This window comes from Mirounga angustirostris, unplaced genomic scaffold (assembly GCF_029215605.1).
Source record: "Mirounga angustirostris isolate CCGP_5_RB_7025 unplaced genomic scaffold, mMirAng1.0.hap1 SCAF_3, whole genome shotgun sequence".
NCBI classification, from domain to species: Eukaryota; Metazoa; Chordata; class Mammalia; order Carnivora; family Phocidae; genus Mirounga; species Mirounga angustirostris.
In genome coordinates, this window is record NW_026991711.1 from 156,860,221 (window position 1) to 156,880,185 (window position 19,965).

Consider the following 19,965-nt stretch of genomic DNA (forward strand, 5'->3'; position numbering starts at 1 on the left):
TGGCTGACCTTGGATTTGTACACAGTTCCATCTACTGAACCACACTGGATTAAACGTGAACTCTGCATTTTGAAGAATAGCACATTTTCATTAGAGAAGACTATGACTTTTATTTCTACATATCATAAGAGGACTAGAAACCACAGAGAACCAAAAAATACTTATGAAGTCACATATTCAAATAGTTATAAGGATTGTGACGTTATTAATAAGACCCAGGTCTTTTCTATTCTGTACCCCTATTATTCAGCATGATCCTAACAAAGTATCTTTATAACCAATAAATACTTATCAGTAAGCAACTTTGATACCAAAAGTGTATGAATCTATATCAAGGAATTAAGAAAATCATTATATATATTCAAAAATTGAGTAGTACATACCAGACTTTTCCTTAAATGTTTAGGAATATAATGGCTATTCAAACTAAACTACACAGAGACTCTTTTAGACTTATTATCTCTTTCTTAAAAAAATCATTACAACAAGGTTGTATATCATTACAGAGTATGATTAAAATGGTAACTGGTCATTCAAATGTTTTCTTGATATGTTATTTATTATATTTTTGACTTTTAAAATCTTACCCTAATTGTTTCAGCATCACAAATATAGAGACTCTTTAAGTTCCAAATCTGTTATAAAATGACCTTGCCATATATCAGGCAGGGACAGTTTACTGTATAGGGCAGGACTGGTATATTTGTTTTGTTTGGTTTTCTTTTTAAACGTTAACTTTTCTCAAGAAATGTTGGAAAATAATTACAGAAACTTTAAAGATAAGAATTACAGAATCTTCACAGAAAAATAGACATTAACAAATAAACAGAAGCTATAATCCCAAATGGATAATTCTGTGTTCGACTGTTCCAGCTAACATTTTAAAAAATAACAGCCTGTAACAACAAAGCACTAAAATGACCAGACATTATAGCTTTATAGACAGGTATGTTACATTTTTAATTCCCCCTTTTGCAATCTTACAGACTCCTAAGAGTGGGAATCTGACTCAGTATAAGAAAAAAACAAGCATTTTAAGTTTGCAAGAAAAGATTAACTAGAGTGTATCTATGAAAGTAAATTACTGAATCATAACTGGTTAATAATAAGAGCTACAGGTTAAAGACTTTAGATTCTGCATGGCCTTTACATGATGTAGAGGTTCTCAAATTTTTAGCTGCCCCAATATCCTGAAGGCACAGCACTCATTCCTATCAGCCATAGTGACCCATTACAACAGGGACTGGAGACACAGGTAAAGCTCCTTTCTTAAGTAAGCTTTTGAAATAACCCTACTTCTCTGGAGAATGGAGATAGCACTTTAATTTTACTTAAAATACAGTAAGTCTTTTACTTGCATTAAATTATGTTTCATTATAAATAGCTTTCCTCTCTGAGCAGTTATTTTGTAAAGAAGTGAGTCAATTCAAACCTTAAAGAATTTTCCTAAAGCCAGATAATCCAACCCATCAGAGCAGTTGAAAACAACACATTGTTTGGCCACTGCTTTTGCTAAATCTTTGGTAGTTTCAGTCTTTCCAGTGCCAGCTGGCCCTTCAGGTGCTCCTCCAAGGTGCAGGTGAAGGGCTCCAAACAAGGTTCTGAAATATAAGAAATAAGCAATCTTTGTAGAATAATGTCATTTTTAATATACATCATGAAAAGAGGAAAAGTTTAAACTGAGAGCCAACTTTTCCACTTCCTCTTCAATAATTTCTTCCTTCCCATGAACCTCTGAAAAATCTCTGACTGTGCATTACTTTATCTGTTATTATATTTCACTCCTGAAGAGCTGATTATATGTGACAGAATCAGAACAAACACACTTGAAATTCAGGGCTGACTCTCGTTAATACAGAGAATTCAGCTGATGCTGAACCACCCAATCCCCCTAACTGCAAACATTCAGAAATGCTACATTAAAAAAAAAAAAAGTAACTTTCGAAATACATAGCCATTTTTGAAAGAATGTAAAGGAAATCACCAATGAAGAGGGAATGCAAAGATGTCAGTAATTAGGTGCTAAAGCTATAGAGGTACATATTGTTTTTGGGATCTGCATACAAACACAAGTGTATTTACAACCACAGAGAAACAGAAAAAAAATTTTTTTTTTAAATTTTTTTATTTGAGAGAGAGATCTAGCGAGGAGGGGCAGGGAGCAGAGGGAGACAGAGAGAAGGTCTTAAGTAGACTCCATGCTGAGCCCGGAGCCCGATGTGAGGCTCAATCTCATGACCCTGTGATCACGACCTGAACCAAAACCAAGAGATGGACGCTTAACCAACTGTACCACATAGGCTCCCCGAAACAGAAAAATTCTTATACTGCGTAAGGTGAAGAGCTGGAATGCATTCACTTATACAAACTTAGAAGCCTTGAAAAGCTGACTTATCTCTAAACTAAAATTACTCTAGCAACCTATCGAGAAAGACAAAGAAAGATCAACTACAGAGGAGATAGGAAGCTTACCCTTCATTGCAGCACCCAGTGGAAAGCTTCATGGGGATAGGGTCCAAATGTCCATTATCCATGGGCACATGAACCCAAATTGAGAAATTAACACTGAAATTTTGTTTTGGACCAGAGAAAACCCTAGAGCCCTTTTAAGAGATAAATGTGAAACTGTTCCACATGGACACCTCCACAGCTGAAAAAATGTAAGACTGCATGGGGAAACAACCCTTACTAAAATGAGCTCATAATTAAAACCAGAGAGAGAGAGAAAGATCAAAGTTAAGAGTCAGACTTGCAGCGGCAGATGGACAAAGGTGCGAGAGAATTACTATATACTTGGTACTCTGGTATCCTGATGATTTATTTAATGAGATTTTAAATAAAAAGGAATAGACAGGGGCGCCTGGGTGGTACAATTGGTTAAGTGTCCAACTCTTGGCTTCGGCTCAGGTCAGACCTCGGGGTTGTGAGATTGAGCTCCACATCAGGCTCCACACTCAGTGCAGAACCTGCTTGAGTTCCTCTCTCTCTCTCTCTCTCCCTCTGTCCCTCCCCCACCCACTCTTTATTTCTCTAAAATAAATAAAGAAATCTTAAAAAAAAAAAAAGCAAGAGACATAAAATTATGAGAAAAAGTCAGTTTCATAAAAGAGACAACTTGAAATCTAGCAATAAAAAATATAGTTATTGGACTTTTTAAAATGATACCAGATTAAATGGCAGATTAAACATAAAGAGAAATATGCACTACAAGATAAATATGAGGAAATCATCCAAGAAGATACCAAGATGGAATATAAGAAAAGTTGAGAGACAAAGGAAAAAAAGGAAGAGAATGGGGAAAAAGGCAAAATTTAAAAAGCAATGGCTGTGGGGCACCTGGGTGGCTCAGTAGGTTAAGCATCCAACTCTTGGTTTCAGCTCAGGTCATGATCTCAGGGTCTACCTGCTGAGCATGGAGCCTGCTTAAGATTCTCTTTCTCCATCTCCCTCTACCCTTCCCCTCCTCACTCCCCCCCAAATAATAAATAAAAAGCAATAGCTGAGAATTTGCCAGAAATTAAGAAAGATATGAACTGAAAAGTCTCAAGTGGGATAAATAAAAACTCATCCACATACAGTAGCATTACAGTGAACATCAACAATAAAGAGAAAATCTTAAAAAACATGATAGAAAAAAATTACCTACAAAGGAAACATAATAACAGTCTACTCAGTAGTGGCAATGAATGCCAGGAGAATAATATTTTTGGAGAGCTGAGGGGAAATTATGGTTCACTTACAGTTGTATACCTAGCTATCCTATCATTTAATAATTGAATGAAGACCAAATTTTGTTTAAAAACAAAGACTGATAGAGCTCACTACTTGCAGAGCCTCATTGAAACAATTACTGAAGGATGTTGCCTAGTAAAAAAAAAAATGAAATCAGAAAGAAGGCAAAGGAAGAAGCAATTGTGAGTTAAGACAATGATAAAGTTTTTGGTAAATGTATATAAATATTAGACATAAAAAAATATGTAACAGAATATAAATAGAGCAATCTATGCCAGATAATCTTATCTTACAGATAGTAAAATTGGCCACCTAGCACCAGGGCATATAGAATTTGGCTAGGAAGCTTGTAAAAGAGGGGTCAAGAGTAAAGATCTTTGGAAAGAGCTGTTAGTGTGTTGTTTATTTCCCGTCCCTCTGTAGAGAAGAATAAAGCACTTGCCCCTCTCCCAAACTACCTGTGGGGGCTTTAGAGAACTATTCAGAGAGCTTGGCACACTGTCTGACCCCTGGAATTTGTGTAACACAGGAACTGGGAATTCAATCACAACTTAAAATATTTAAAGTCAAGAGAATGCCTGTAGCTATTCCTGATGGCAGAGCTGGGGAAAACGGTGACAGTGAGAGAGATGTACTCATACTATTGGCAAAATAAATGTATATCATCTGACCAGATCTAGATCCCACCTGAAGGAAGCTAGATTTGAGTCACGTTGAATGGAACTCTGTGCAGGAGGCCCACCTAGCATTGGAGAAGACACCAAGGTGAGCGTCCATGTGTGGCTGACCTCAGACAGAGGCTGAAGCAAAAGTCACCAGCAGGCAGCCAGAGAAGGCATTTTCCACAGGTGACTGGCGGGGGAGGGTTTCCAAAAAACCCACATAAATATCCCATGGGAGATCTGGCACATATAGGCTTGTGCCCTCATTGAGAACACTAAACAGCCAAGAGATAGTAGCCACACAAGACAGTTGTCACACATGAACCCACCTGTCCCTTTCTTTCTCCCTTCCTCCATTAACCCCCAAGACTGGAGGAGCCAAGGATGAGCAATGGAGAGAATAATGCAAAGGACAGGGATAAAACTGACAAAACCATTGACCACATTTGCCTCCCCAAATAAAGGCCTGGAGGTTGTGTGAAGCTCAAGCTGGGAGAGAAAGGGAATTTTAAAGCGGATGAAAGATGTTAGCTTTGATATAAGACCTAAATGGACTTCTAATACCTGAAAAAAATAACACTTTAATTTAGATTTTGACAATAATTTGGAATATGGGAGATGGAAACTTGCATTAAAGTTGTTAAAGCCCTTTTATTATTCAGAAGCATGATAGAAAAAAAACTTCAATGTAAACACCTACGAGTTACTTAATGGAGATATCCAGCAAGCATGTAGCACAAGTTTACAGGAGAGACCTTGGCTAGAGATACAGACTTGTGGATCTTCAGAATGTAAGCTATTAAAGCCTGAAAGTGGGTGAGATCATTTGGGAAACTGTGAAGCATGAGACAAAGCACCACATGAAAACAGAAATCTAGAAATTTCTGTGTTTCAGGGGAAGCTGTAGGTTGCCTCAAAGGATCAAAAACAAAGAGAAAGTTTCAAGAAGAAAGAAGAAATGAACAATGTAAACAACAATAGCAATATCAGGCAATACTTAGCTCCAGAGCTAAGAGGAGAAAGCCAGCAGGGAAAGAGAAATTGAAGGTCAAGTTGAGAAAAGCATTAAGAGTCTAGGAAAAGATAACATAGGATACATTTACCAAGTGGAAGATAATCTGTTTCTTTTAAAGATTTAGGTGAAATTTAGGGGTCTAGGGGTGAAATTTATTTCCAATAGACCCATAAATTAGTGAGTTTACCTGTAACATCGATCCGTGAGTGGAGTAATAACCAACCGAGGGGAATTACCCAGATACTCATATCCATATCGTAAGCCAGCATTGATCATCTTTGTTTCTAAATTATTCTCCTAGGACAAATCAGAGAAAATGAAGTTAACTTAAATAACAAAATTTTAAATAATATGAAATCTCAAATTCCTTAATAAATAATTGTCAAGTTATAAACAACATCTTTTAAAATTCACTTTTCAGGGGCACCTGGGTGGCTGTCAGTTAAGCGTCTGCCTTCGGCTCGGGTCATGATCCCAGAGTCCTGGGATATAGCCCAAGGTCAGGCTCCCTCCTCAGCGGGGAGCCTGCTTCTCCCTCTCCCTCTGCCCCCCTCCCCCCCCCCGCTAGTGCTCTCACTCACTCTCAAATGAATAAATAAAAAATCCTTTAAAAAATTCCACTTTTCAGACATCATTAAATTCAGTAGAAGAATTCAATATCTAATTTCCTCAGATAAGTCTGAAGTCACTGGCTTCAATTTTTTCCATAGGTATCTGTGGAAAATATATTTGTTCCTTATCTCTCCTGTATTTTCTTTTCTTTTTAATTGCTAAGGCTTTTTTTTATTAAGGTATAATTGACATATAATATTAATTTCAAGTATAAACATAATTACTCAATATTTGTGTATATTATAAAATAATCACAGTAAGTCTAGGTAAGATCTATCATCATAAGTACAGTTTTCCTATAATGAGAATTTTAAGATTTAGTCTTAGCAACTTTAAAAATGCAATATGGTATTATTAACTATAGTCAAACATACAGTGTATTATGTCCCCATGACTTATTTATAACTAGAAGTTTACACCTTTTTACTCCCTTCACCCATTTCTCCCCCCTTCCCACTCTCAGCCTCTGGCAACCACCAATCTGCTCACTGTATCTATGAGCTTGGTTTGTTTTAGGTGCACTTATATATAAGTGAGATCATACCGTATTTGTCTTTGTCTGACTTATTTCACTTAGTGTAATGCCCTCAGGGACAATCCATATTGTTACAAATGGCAAGATTTCATTTTTTAATGACTGAATAATATTTCATTCATATATATACACCACATCTTCTTCATTCATTCACCTGTCAATGAACATTCAGGTTGTTGCTATAACTTAGTTATTGTAAATAATGCTGCAATAAACATGGGGGTGCATATACCTTTTTGAGTATTTTTGTTTTCTTCAGATAATACCCAGAAGTGGAATTGTTGGGTCATATGATAGTTCTATTTTTTTATTTTTTTGAGGAGACTGCCTCATGTTTTCCATACTGGCTGCACCGATTTACATTCCCACCAACAGTGCACAATGGGTCCCATTTTTCCACACCCTTATCAGCATTTGTTATCTTTTGTCTCTTGATAATGCCCATCCTAATAGGTGTGAGAGGATCTCTCATTGTGGCTTTGATTTGTATTTCCCTGATGATGAGTGATGATGAGCATCTTTTCATGAACCTGTTAGCCATTGTATGTCTTCTTTGGAATAATGTCTATTCAGATTCTTTGACCATTTTCAAAACAGGTAGTTTGTGTTTTTGCTATTGAGTTGTAGGAGTTCTTTATATATTTTAGAGCTTTCCCCCTTATCAGATATGATTTGCAAGTATTTTCTTCCACTCAGGAAGTTGCCTTTTCATTTTGCTGATGGTTTTCTTTGCCGTGTAGCACTTTTTAGTTTGATGTAGTCCCACTTGTTTATTTTTGCTTTTGTTGCCAAATCAAAAAAAAAAAAAAAAAAAAAAAGTCATTGCCAAGACTGAGTTAAGGGGCTTAACATCTATGTTTTCTTCTAGGAGTTTTATGTTTCAGGTCTTACATTCCTGTCTTTAATCCATTTTGAGTTAATTGTTGTGTATTGTGTAAGACAGTGGCCCAGTTTCAGTATTTCCTATGTGGCCATTCAGTTTTCCCAACACTATTTATTGAAGAGACTTTCCTTTCTCCATTGTATATTCTTGGCTCCTTTGTCATAAGTTATTTGGCATATACGCTTGGGTGTACTTCTGAGCTCTCTGTTCTGTTCCATTGATCCATGTGTCTGTTTTTATGCCAATACCATTCTGTTTTGATTACTCTAGCTTTGTAATATAATTTGAAATCAGGGAGCATGATGCCTCCAGCTTTGTTGCTCTTTTTCAAGACTACTTTGGCTATCTGGTATCTTTTATGGCTGCATACAAATTTTAGGATTGTTTGTTTTATTTCTGTGAAAAATGCCATTGGAATTTTGACAGGGATTACATTGAATCTGTAGATTGCTTTGGGTAGTAGGAACTTTTTAACAACATTAATTTTCCAATCCACAAGAACAAAGTATCTTGTCATTTATTTGGCAATTTCCTTCCATTTCCTTCACCAATGTCTTAGAGTTTTCAGTGTGCAAGTCTCTCACCACCTTGGTTAAGTTTGTTTTTAGGTATTTTATTCTTTTTGATATAAGTGGGGATTGTTTTTTAAAATTTCTCTGATAGTTCATTATTCTCCTATATTTATAATTAATTGTTCGATTCATTTTCACTACAAAGTGGGTATTATCTTATTGCCATTTTACAGATAAGAAAACGGATGCTTACAGACAATAAGTAACTTGCCCAGGTCATACATCTGGTAAGGGAAGGGTCTGGCATTTGAAATGATTCCACTATCTACTACCTCTCCTGTGGTTTTCCAGGGGTCTGGTTCTTGTCTTTTCTCCTCCCACTCCATACCTTTAAGCCTTTCACAGAAGTGAATCTGTTAAGAATTTTTTTTTTTTAAAGATTTTATTTATTTATTTGAGACAGAGAGAATGAGAAAGAGAGCACATGAGAAGGGGGAGGGTCCGAGGGAGAAGCAGACTCCCTGCCGAGCAGGGAGCCCGATGCGGGACTCGATCCCGGGACTCCAGGATCATGACCTGAGCCGAAGGCAGTCGCTTAACCAACTGAGCCACCCAGGCACCCAAGAATTTTTGAGTCCGTATCTCCAGATATCCTCAGCAACTTCCTCCCACTCTCAACTGGCCCCACTTTGTCCACTGTACTATTTCTACTCCTCCTGCCTTCCCAGTTGTGACTGCCATCACCACCCATCCAGGTGTCCCCATAAGAGCCTTCCTTCCAGATCATGTTTCCAGTTCTTTCAATTGATCAACAAGAGGAAACTTTCATGATGAAATCACAATAAAAGTCTGATTTTTTTAATATTCTTTAGATGTATCAAAAATCTAAAAACACAATTTTAAGCTGCTTAGTTCAGACATTTTACAGATTCAGCAAGCATAATGACTCATTTAAAATGAATAACTTTTTATAATTACTCAATTTGTGAGTGTCTCTATATGAATATGTATTTATATGTAACTATACATTTGAGCATGGATTTGGATATAGATAAAGATACAGTTTTTCGTACAGATGATATATAGTATTTGGCTGCCTTAATCTTCAGTCTGGAGAATGCTTGTTTGGGTACAGTCAGCCATCAGCAAAAAAATCCTATATTACTCATACTATTTCCCATGCGAGCAAGCAAGCACAAATTAAAAAGCTATGAGCTGAAATTGCCATGTAATAACATTCAGTGATATCACTTACTTGCCAATAGTACCTAAGCTGACTTAACCACTCGAAGTCAGAGTCATCACTAACTTTTTTTTTCACAAGTGATGCGAGGACATCCCTAGCATGGACATCCAGCACCACAAGGGCTCCCAGAGTAACACGATTCTGCTTGGACAATTTGCCACGGACCAAAGTCACAATATCATCAATTTGCGTGTTACATTTTTCCAAGTATTGCTCAAGAGCCTGAAAGAAAATAAGATATAAATAATGTGATCAGAATTTTTCTGAACAAAAACATTTTGCGCTAGTCTGAATACAGAGTGTTTCTGTACATTTTTTTTCCATATGACATGATTTAAAAATAATCGGTTTTTCTTACTACAAAAGTATTAGGTGAGCAAGGCCAATCTGGCCAGATGCACTGGACACACGTGGTTGCTACGTGTGGTCTACTCACCATCCTTTCCATTCCTATTTCCACTCCTCTGTCTGCTCTGTGGTTCTGGTGAGCTGTCCATCACCTTGCCCCATCTCCGTGGCAACAAGGGGTGGGAGGAGGTGTGACCCAACCAGAGCCAATCATGGTTCTTCCCAGGAATTGCTATACGAGCAGAGGGAATGAAGCGCCCCTCACTAGCTTTGGTGGACTCAGAGTATGCCGATAAAGAAAGAAATCGAACAGGTCTCCTGGGAGCATGGCAGTATAACCTATAAGACACTGCAAGCCTTCATCCCCACTGCGGAACCAAGCCCGCCAGAGACAAGCCGAGGGGAAAGACGACGCAAGAGAAGTGGCCGCAGCACCGATGCGCTGAGACCCCGGATTCCAGCTGCCTTGCATTCCACCAGTCCTTTCAGGATCGCTGTGTAAGCTTCCTGAGCTGGTGAGCAGTGCCAGTTCTGAGCACCAGGCTTGCTTTGCGATCGGTTTTTTTGGTGGGGGTAAATCTAATTAGTAAGTCAAAAAAGAGAAGAGGGTTTATGATGAAAATCAAGTTGGAATCAATGAGAACCGCTATGCTTGAGGGAAGGGGTATGCTCCAGCAGGCTGCTGTGGTTGCTGTTCTCCACTCTAATAATATTTAATAATTATTTAATATTTATATTAAATAAATTATTTAATAATTATATTAATAAATATTATTAATATTTAATAAGCACTGGGTACCGAGGAGCGCCTTCATTCCTTCAGGACCAGGTAACAGGTAGTGATGTAACTACAAGTGAGCATTTCCAAGAATGAGAAAAAGTTTAAAGGACGGGGCTGGAGCCTGCAAACTGTTTCTCTAACGGGGACTTTTCTTAGTGCTTGAACAATTTTATCTTTATTTTTAAGGAGGTCATTTTTTCAAAGGTTTGGTGTTTGAACACTGTTGCCTTCCTATTATTTACATGATCGGTTGCTATTAATTCTCTTCGTAAGCAGTGAAAGATAAACTTCTGTCCCACCCATGTTTCAATAGACATAAGTGTTTAAATTCTTGGAGCCAATTAGTGGATTTAAGTATGTTAAGCATATAAATTAGTAAGAACCAATTTGATCCTAAGAACATAAGCCACACCAGTGGGTGCATCTCAGTTTTCTCATCAGTAAAAGTGAGGATCATGTGAGCCTTACTATAGTTCAACAAAAACATAAAATAAAAATTTAATGTTTAGACCTGACAGTACAAATTATATGTCCATAAGAATTTATTACTACACCACAGTAGCAGAATGTTTTTTTCCTATACTAGGAAAGCAGACTTAGAGCGAAAATTTAATTTCAAACTGTGATAAACTGAGTTCTTTAGGAACAATATTATATGAATCAATGATAATTCATATTAGAGAGATAGGGAAAAAATCATGATATTGATCGCATTTTTGTTACATTTTCTTCCTTGTAAACCATTCTGCACAGTGAGCTAATGAATCTAAAAGGTAACTACTATTATATTCTGCCAAAATAAACCCTATCTGAAATCAAATATTTTTATCATACCTAGATCCTTCTACATATGTAATGATACAATGACTGAAAATCACATCAATATTTGCAATATCCTGAGCTCTGTGATAGCAGTGATTCTTTCATTCATTTTACAGTCCCTGTAATGCCTCATGCAGACTAGTTCCACAGTCCCCATTCGCTGAATAAATAAATCGAACAGGTCTCCTGGGAGCATGACAGTATAACATATAAGACTTTTGTAACATCTAGCTCTTGATTGTGGAACTAGACAAGAGTCTTCTGCTGCTCCACCAAGGTCATCTTCAAAAGTGAACCACACATTAATTAGGGGAAAAAATGATCAACACATACAATACTAAAACATATGCTAGCCTCCCGTGATGAAACTACATGTTAAATTTTTAAAACACCATCAGTGCTATAGAATACTAAAACACACGCTAGCCTCTCATAATGCTGCTACAGAACTTGAATGGCCTAAACATGGATGAAAGGCAAACAGGCACAAGGTGCACAGATAGGGATCAAGGGCATAATGAAACAGGGCAGTCGCAAGCAGATGAATAAGAATTTATTTTTAAGGACACATACAAAGCTTAATTTCATATCATGAAACTTAGCTATGACAGCACCATAAAATGCAACAGAAGAGTGCAGTCTGGCAAGCAACAATAACAGAGGTATAACTTGCTAAGTCTTGCTAAGCTACGGTTTTAGAGGACTTTGAGTCTATAACACTGAATCACCCTCAAGTAGCATGGGTTCTCATTTTGCCTTTCTCTGTGAATGGCTCCATACCTGCAGCATATAACATGAGCAGAAAAAAAAACTGAATAGACTGATAAATGAGTCAATAAATAACTCAATCTCAGTATCAGTGGATACTGCTGTAAACAAAACAAAACCCCTCTTTTATCTGTATGCAATATGGTAAGAACTCCAGGCAGATAGTTTTGAGCAGAGGGCACATTGACATGGGAGTGACCTAAATTGCATGTCGCTCAAGATTCAAATTATGCTTGGGAGGTAACTGGAAGCATGAAAAAGATATAGTTTACATTTAATGCTAGATGTCAACTCCTACTGTTTGCAGCTTGCTTGGAGTGAGACCAAAGACTTGACAGAGGAGTAAAGGTTTGATAAACACCACATTTAAACAGAAGAAATTTGGAAGGTGCTTACAAATTTGTCTAATCGGCTCACATTTGCTTCTTTGTTCCCTGCAGACTATGTCGCCAGTGGTGAGTGATAAAGTTGGTATCGTGGTTTGGGGAGCTTACCAGCAAGCAAGGAGGGAGACCCAGGAAGCTACATGTTGCCCCAGTAGCCTACAGTGGTGATGGAGGAAACTCCTGTGTGGGGAGGTTGACAAGCGGTAGCTTAAAAGTAAAGAGAGAAGAAAATTCTCTAGACCCACTGAACAAAAAGAAAAATGCGTATGGGGCTAGAAGCCAAGAGCCCAGAAGCAAGCTTACTGCTGTGAGGGAAACCCCTATTCCCCCATGCCCTGTGTTCCAGGAAGACAGACTTTTTCTGGGAAAACCCTGACTTCCTGCCCTATACCCTCATTCCTTTCCACAGGAAAGAAATAAATGACCCGTTGGTAAGTTTGGCAGAACTAAGCATGTGTCACTCAGCTCCTTTCTCTATGGGATCTGCCTGCTTACAGAGAACATTAGTCTCTCTCAAACCTCAACACTATCAGCATTCAACAGTACCTTAAAGACAATAATACCAAACTCCATGTCAAAAATATATTTAAAATTCATGATTTTAAACAAAAGAACTATGACTACTACATTCCAATTGGTGCATCAGTCAACTTGTATTCCTATCTCAAGGATAAGAATGTTGTATTAAATATGGTTTCTGTTGTTAATTATTAACAGCAATCCAATTAATATTATTAAATTAGTATGCCTAATATATTACAGTATTTAAAATTAAGCATCACTCAAAATATCAATAATTATTATTTAAAATCAATGCATTAAGAATAAAAATGAAAATAGTCAAAATAATTCAACCAATATCTTGTCTTCATAGGGTGGTTTTACTCAAGGCATAAAAGAAAGTTATGTTATTTTTCCTTCTAATCTTTCTGACTTTAGGAAGTTTCTTAGTTCTATTACCATTCTATTTTTAAAGGTACAAAAATGTATGTAATAACAGGATTGAGACTCAAGTACCCTTTTAAGGGTTTTAAGAGGATTGTCTTTATTTTGTTTTTTATAATTAGTGTATTCTGGCAGTAGTACTAGTTGAAAAAATGCTGAAAAACCTGGGGGTAATAAAGCTTACCTCTTGTCCCGTTGAAATAGCTGTTTGTACTTCCATCGTCCAAAAGATTTGAGATACACAGAGCACTGTCTGTCCTGGCCAATCTCTCACCCAGTTAATTCGCATATTTTGTGTATAGGCAAGCAATGCAGCTCTGATTACCTAATTGGAAAAAAAATGCTAAAGATCGTTTCACAGTTTACTTGAATGAGCTATACAATGAGGAGCTAACCTCCTAAACAGATTAGTTCATACTGTTCAACTTTTTACATCTTAGCCAATTATGAAGACTCAAAGCATTGGTGAGACTATTAAATTCAAGTTTATCCATATGCCTGTGAGCGAAAAAATACATAGCATTTTATTTTGTTGATATGTGATCAATTTGTGTGAACCACATTACATCAAATATTCATTTGACTAGTTCTAGCCACAGATATCCTACATACATTTAGATGGATCAAGCACAAGCAATTTTATTGTGAAATACATTTAAGCCATCCCAAAATGAGATCTGTCAAATCCATAGACAGTAATTTTCTTTGAACTTCATCAGATCCCCATTCAGCCATGGGCTCATGTACACATGCACACTCAGGCAAACCACACAACTCCTCTCAAGTTCCTCCTCTGTTTCCAGAGTTCACTTCTTCTCAGTCTGTAGATAGATGCCCAAGGCAATGATGACAAGCACAAGTGTATAATTCATTTATGGAGAGTTAAGTACCAGGAAAGTCAGGAAGTCTTATTTATGCTCTTTGCTACATGTTTTATGTCAAATCCATGTACTTCTCCTGCATACATTTTCAGTGGATTGACATATCCACTTTTTCCACCAGCCATCAGTGAGAAACATTCTAATCTTTTATATGTATCAACCAAAATAGTAATGTTGCCTGTGAGGTGATACCCACTTTAATGTTTGATTTCAGAAAAGACTGTCAAAATTAGATTTTTCTGAGAAATACATAAAGGATGTATGAACCTTTCTGGATTTCTAGTCTAGCTAGATATTTATGGAGCTGAACAGAGATGAAGGGCAGTGTTGGCTATTGATAACAAAGGAAATTTCAAAGGCCAGAAGGAGCCACAGAAAGGGCAGGTGAAAATGAGCAACTGAGAGATGGGAGGAACACAGAAAATAGAAGATACTGTACAAAATGTCAGGATGGAGTAAATACATGTTCTAGAAGGACAGTGTGGAAAGAACAAGAGGAAGACATTAAAATCTAAATCACAATTTCTGCATAGTTGGATGAGGAGAAATATGATTATGAAAAGTTGTTTATTATTGTATGTAAAATAGATCTATGTGTGCCATATGTAAATATATGTGTATATATAGATATATAAATTTATATATATTTTGGAAGTGACATACAAATGATAATCTAGTAAGATAAAGGGGCAAACATGCCAAGAACATGACTTTTTTATTATTTACAAATGACCCCAAATTCACTTAAGCATGCAATAGTCTTTTGAGCATACAAATGCATACAGTAAAACATAGCAACACACATATTTCTATTTGTAGTACTTTATATTGCATTTGAGTAACACATTTCAGTAACACAAACTTACGCATAAACATTTGGGGAAGATATTTCCTACACAATTCCTTGCCATTCCATCTAAACACTCTGAAATGGCAACCAAAATACCTTCTCTAAGCACTTTGACAAAAAAAAAAATTTTAAAAATAGTTGTAATAGTATTAGACAGGTCTAAAACAATGAGTTATCACTGTATATATCAATTAACAAACCATATAACCAAGGCTGCTAAGTAGTGGTCAAAGTGGATTCATTTACATTGCTTACAACTACATAAATGGGAATCTTATTTGTCAATATGTCTCAAGGCCTATGAAATCTCATCTTTTTGACCTAGTGACCTATAAATAAGAAGTTATCATAAGAAATAATTCAATCAAAGAAACCAGCTATATCTATATGGATATTTAATCCACTATAGGGAGAAATGAAAAACTGTCCAAATGACTTTACATCTACTTAAAAACTATTATGAAGGCAGATATTAAAACTATATTTAAGAAGAGAAAGCACTCAGACACATGATATCCACTGAACATTTAGATTCTAAGGAATTTTTTTAATAATGTGTGAGAGAATCTGAAAAATCAATGAAAACTGTTGTTGATTAGGACATCATGCCATATTTCCTTCTCATTCCTGCTCTCCTGATCCCCAACTCAATCATGATTTTATTCTTGATGAAGAACTTGAATGCTAAGTCCACATTATAGTGAAAAAATGAATTTAAGTGCTCAGTTAATCTGTATTTGTTGCCATGACTTGAAATTTTCTACTAATAAATATAATTACAAATGACTAAGTTGATGTTTTATGAGATAGGGAAAATATGAAGTGACTGTTATAGGAAGTATTTGTGATTTTCTAACATTTTGGTATCTTTTTTGTATATACACGGAACAAAAAGATTCATTATAGAAACATACATGTCAAAGAGATTGATGTGAAACTGTAGAGAGATGCATCCAAGGCAAGACTAAACACAGACTCTGTAGAACAAGGTGTGTTTAATTAATGATGAAAGAACTAGCTTGTGGCTGCAAAAAATGGGACTTAGGACTAAAACCCAAGTTTTCTGTAGTATCAATGGTATTTTGTCCCACTTTTCAAGTGAGTCCCCAGGAAATTAATTTCATAGACCATATATTTGTCTTTAAGCCACCTGTTACAATTGAACTGGTAATTCATGACTCAATTTCTGTCTAAAGAAAACAGTGCATTTATTAACGATACGTTTTTTATATAATCTCTACCCCCAACATGGGGCTCAAACTCAGGTCCCCGAGAGCCAGAGTCACACACTTTGCCAACTGAGACACAGGTGCCCCCAAAGATACATTAATATTCTCAATCTTTACTAGAAATAATGATAAACACAGCCAAGTACCTTGTGGATGGATTTAATCATGACTCTCTCTAATTCAACCAACCACTTCTCCACTTGACCTCTGGCTTTGGCCGTTGAAATAGTCTCTGTGAGTTCCACAACCTCTCCTTCACTACTCTTCATGTGAGTAATGTCTAACATTTCTGTAAATTCTACTTTTGCAATTCCTTCAAAACATTTCTTCAAGTGAGGTTGCACCCTGTCAGGGGAAAAATGTTTAATAGAATTGATCAAAGTAAAGCAATTCCTTAACTCTCAGTGTTCTTTGTATATCAATCTTCATCCACAATTTATAAATGTGCATTATGTGTTAGGCCCCTACTCAGTGCTGCTAGGGATGAAACACTGAGGGGGAACAAAAGACATGATCCCTGCCTGTATGGGTTACACAGTCCAGTAGGAGGTCATCATTAATTGAATAATCACAAAAAGATCTGTCAAACTATAATTATAATAAGAGCTACAGAGGAGACACCCGTGAGGTTTTGTTTCCAACACAATGAATTGAAAGATGTTAAAAGTAACATAAGGAGCAAATCAATCTTGACTAATAGATCATACACTAATTGGAAGAATCTTCAAATGCACAAAACTAGCTTTTTCAACTGGGATCTTCAGAGACTGCTTACAAACCATGAACTAAGTTCAGCACTTTACATACCTCACAATTCGCTAAATCAACTGCTTTGAAGGTTTTCAACTATAGTCATTGTAATATAGATGGGAGGGGCTGAAGCCCTCATTTTTGGCACATTACCAATAACCAATTGAACTCATCTTTCAATAGGCAATGAAGAAGCGGAATGTAAAAATTCAGATGGAAATCTGAGCCTAAATTTATCTTTTTGTCTGGATTACTTGTCTCCTACTTTGAAGGCACAAGGCACAAAACTAACAAATTTAATAAATATCCATTCACTGTTTGTTATATACTAGACATACACATTCTTCTAAGGAATTGGGAATCAGCACTGGAAAAAAAAAAGTCAAAAATCTCAGCCATCATGAAGCTTATATTCTGCTAGAGGAAATCAGACAGTAAACAAATAAGTACATTATAGAGTATGCCCAGATAATAAAAAAAGATGCCAAAGGAAAAGAGGGCAGAAAAGGTAATCCAGGAAAGGTGGCTAGGAAGGGCTGGAATGGTTGCCATTAAATATAGCGGTCAGGGAAAGTCTTCCTGAGGGGCAGACATTTGAGCAGGTTTCCACAGAAATCTAGAGGAGGTAAAAGAAGTCATGGATATTTAGATAAGGAGCATCTTATGCAAAGAGGACAGTACACCAAGGGAGGAGGCTGCCCCTTTTATAGTGGAATTGGAAGGACTATAACAGAATGAACAAGAAAACAGTAGGAGATAAATAGGAAGGATAATGAGAGACCACCTGCATGGGTCATTGCAAGCCACTGTAAGAGTAATGTGTTCTGAAAAATCTGTAAGAGAAAATAAAGTATGAAATCCTCCCCAAGATGCATCACATTTGGAAAAATATCCTTCAATGATGTTATGTTTTTAATAATTACATTGATTACTGATAATATTTAGAATATTCTTGAACATAATTATACACATTTACATTCTGCCTTATTTTAAAAAATTAAATTTAAGCAGATAAATTTAGCTGTGTGTTATATATGTAAGTTACTTACCTAGTGGGATCTTTAGTCTCAGACAGTATCTCAAGAAGTTCATCATTAGACAAGAAAAAGAATCTGGGGAAGAAAAGACGTTTCTTTTCCAAATATTCATTAAGTCCTTTAAGAATGAGTTCCAAAAGTTCATTTGATTTTTTCAGCCTTTCCAGCATTCTCTCAATAGTTACAACTTGTAGAACACGTCTGTCCTAAAAATTAAAAACACCCAACTCAAAAATATTAGGTACTAGCTTTATTTGTATTCATATTATATCTGAAATTATATGTTTTTTTTTTTTTTTTTTTTAAAGATTTTATTTATTTATTTGAGAGTGAGAAGGAGAGAGCATGAGAGGGGGAGGGTCAGAGGGAGAAGCAGGCTCCCTGCCGAGCAGGGAGCCCGATGCGGGACTCGATCCCGGGACTCCAGGATCATGACCTGAGCCGAAGGCAGTCGCTTAACCGACTGAGCCACCCAGGCGCCCCTGAAATTATATGTTTTTAATTGAACAAAGGTTAACCAAAATTTAAGTGAATATTTATTTTTTAAAAGTAGTCTCGCATATTCTAGATCTAACTAGCCTTTTTAATTAGTAAGAGTCCTGTTGACTTGAACCATAGTGATAATGCTCAAGTTTCTCATTCTAAGTTGGAAAGTGTGAGAAACCAAAAATGAGCATGAGTGAGAGAAGAAGACAGGAAGGGAAGGGAGGGGAGTGGAGGAGGGTGTAGAGGAGGGAAGTGGGAAGGAGGGTGAGTAGGAGGGTGAGCACCCATCCACAGGGCTGGGGCAAGAACAGGGGACTCACAGGAAGGATAGGAGAAACAAAATAACAGTATGAGATATGTTTGTCTTTTATTCTTTGAGAAAAATTATTCTAAAATGATAAATCATCATTATTTCAGATATTGTCATCAGTAATAAAATAACACAATCCCTGTTTTATAACAGTAGATAAAAATGTAAGCGTTTGGGGGTGAAGAAAGGAGTTTTTGATAAAAATCTGACATTGCAATGAGAAGTATTTGGCACTACGCTGTAACACTGCTTGCTGAAGGACTTAAGTTCCAGCTGTATTCTTCCTGAACTCTCTAGAAGCTAAGACTGCTCTACTGTTAAGGCATGGATTTCGGAACATTTTATCACAGAAGAGCGCCACTGTGAGCTGTTTGGTTTAAAGTTTTTCAAACACGGTCAAGTATTTAAAAGAGCTTTCTTTTATGCTGTGGGATGCAAAATAAGAATTAGAACCAAAAGGTGGCCTTAAGAACTGATATTTTTAAAGAGTAAGTAGTTTCTTGATTTATCAAAATATCTGTATAAATAACCACTGGGTTTATGAAAATCTTTAGGAACACATTTTTAAAATACAATCTAGATTATCGTTGAAATAAAATTCTTTTTACTTCTTTTTCTTTAACACCTGATTGATGTCATCTAGGTCTAGTCTTGGTCTTTTAATTCCAAACTCAGGGATCACCACTGACAACAATGACAAATAATAAAAGTTCTTTACTAAGTAAGCATCAATATGTTAGAAAAAGGGCTAAAACACACTGGATATATTAACCGCCAGACCAAATAATAGTGAGAAGACGCTAGTATATTTATTAATATAAGTACCAGGGCATTGTAGAAAATTTATAGATATTAAGAGAAGGTTGTTAAAAAAATTGAATATGGAATTTCAAGATTAACTTATTTAGCTTACTTGTGGCACTCAGCCATAACTAAGAGATCAACCAAAAATGTCAGTTGTAAATTGTTCTATACAGAAATTTTATACTCCTGCAGGACTCTCTAAAATGTTTTTGTTAATATACTTGGAATGCAGCTGAAAGAGAAGTTACACTTTCCTGCTTTGTTTTGAATTTTAACAATGTAACTTGGAAACACAGCAATTTAATCAAATAATATAATTATCATTAATACCTGTTTTCTCAATAAAACAGGTTCACATGAAGTATGTAACA

At 36.3% G+C, this 19,965-nt stretch overlaps 1 protein-coding gene across 1 annotated transcript in view; it reads right to left on the bottom strand.

Moving 5' to 3' along the window:
• Positions 1 to 19,965, bottom strand: part of DNAH7 (dynein axonemal heavy chain 7) — a 243,274-nt gene that overhangs the window by 167,248 nt on the left and 56,061 nt on the right. The window contains exons 18-23 of the mRNA XM_064585828.1: positions 18,007 to 18,200; positions 16,354 to 16,552; positions 13,432 to 13,572; positions 9,207 to 9,419; positions 5,597 to 5,706; positions 1,433 to 1,601 (exon numbers count right to left, since the gene is read on the bottom strand). Of these exons, the coding sequence (XP_064441898.1) occupies positions 1,433 to 1,601; positions 5,597 to 5,706; positions 9,207 to 9,419; positions 13,432 to 13,572; positions 16,354 to 16,552; positions 18,007 to 18,200 (1,026 nt within the window). The remainder of the gene's footprint in view (positions 1 to 1,432; positions 1,602 to 5,596; positions 5,707 to 9,206; positions 9,420 to 13,431; positions 13,573 to 16,353; positions 16,553 to 18,006; positions 18,201 to 19,965) is intronic.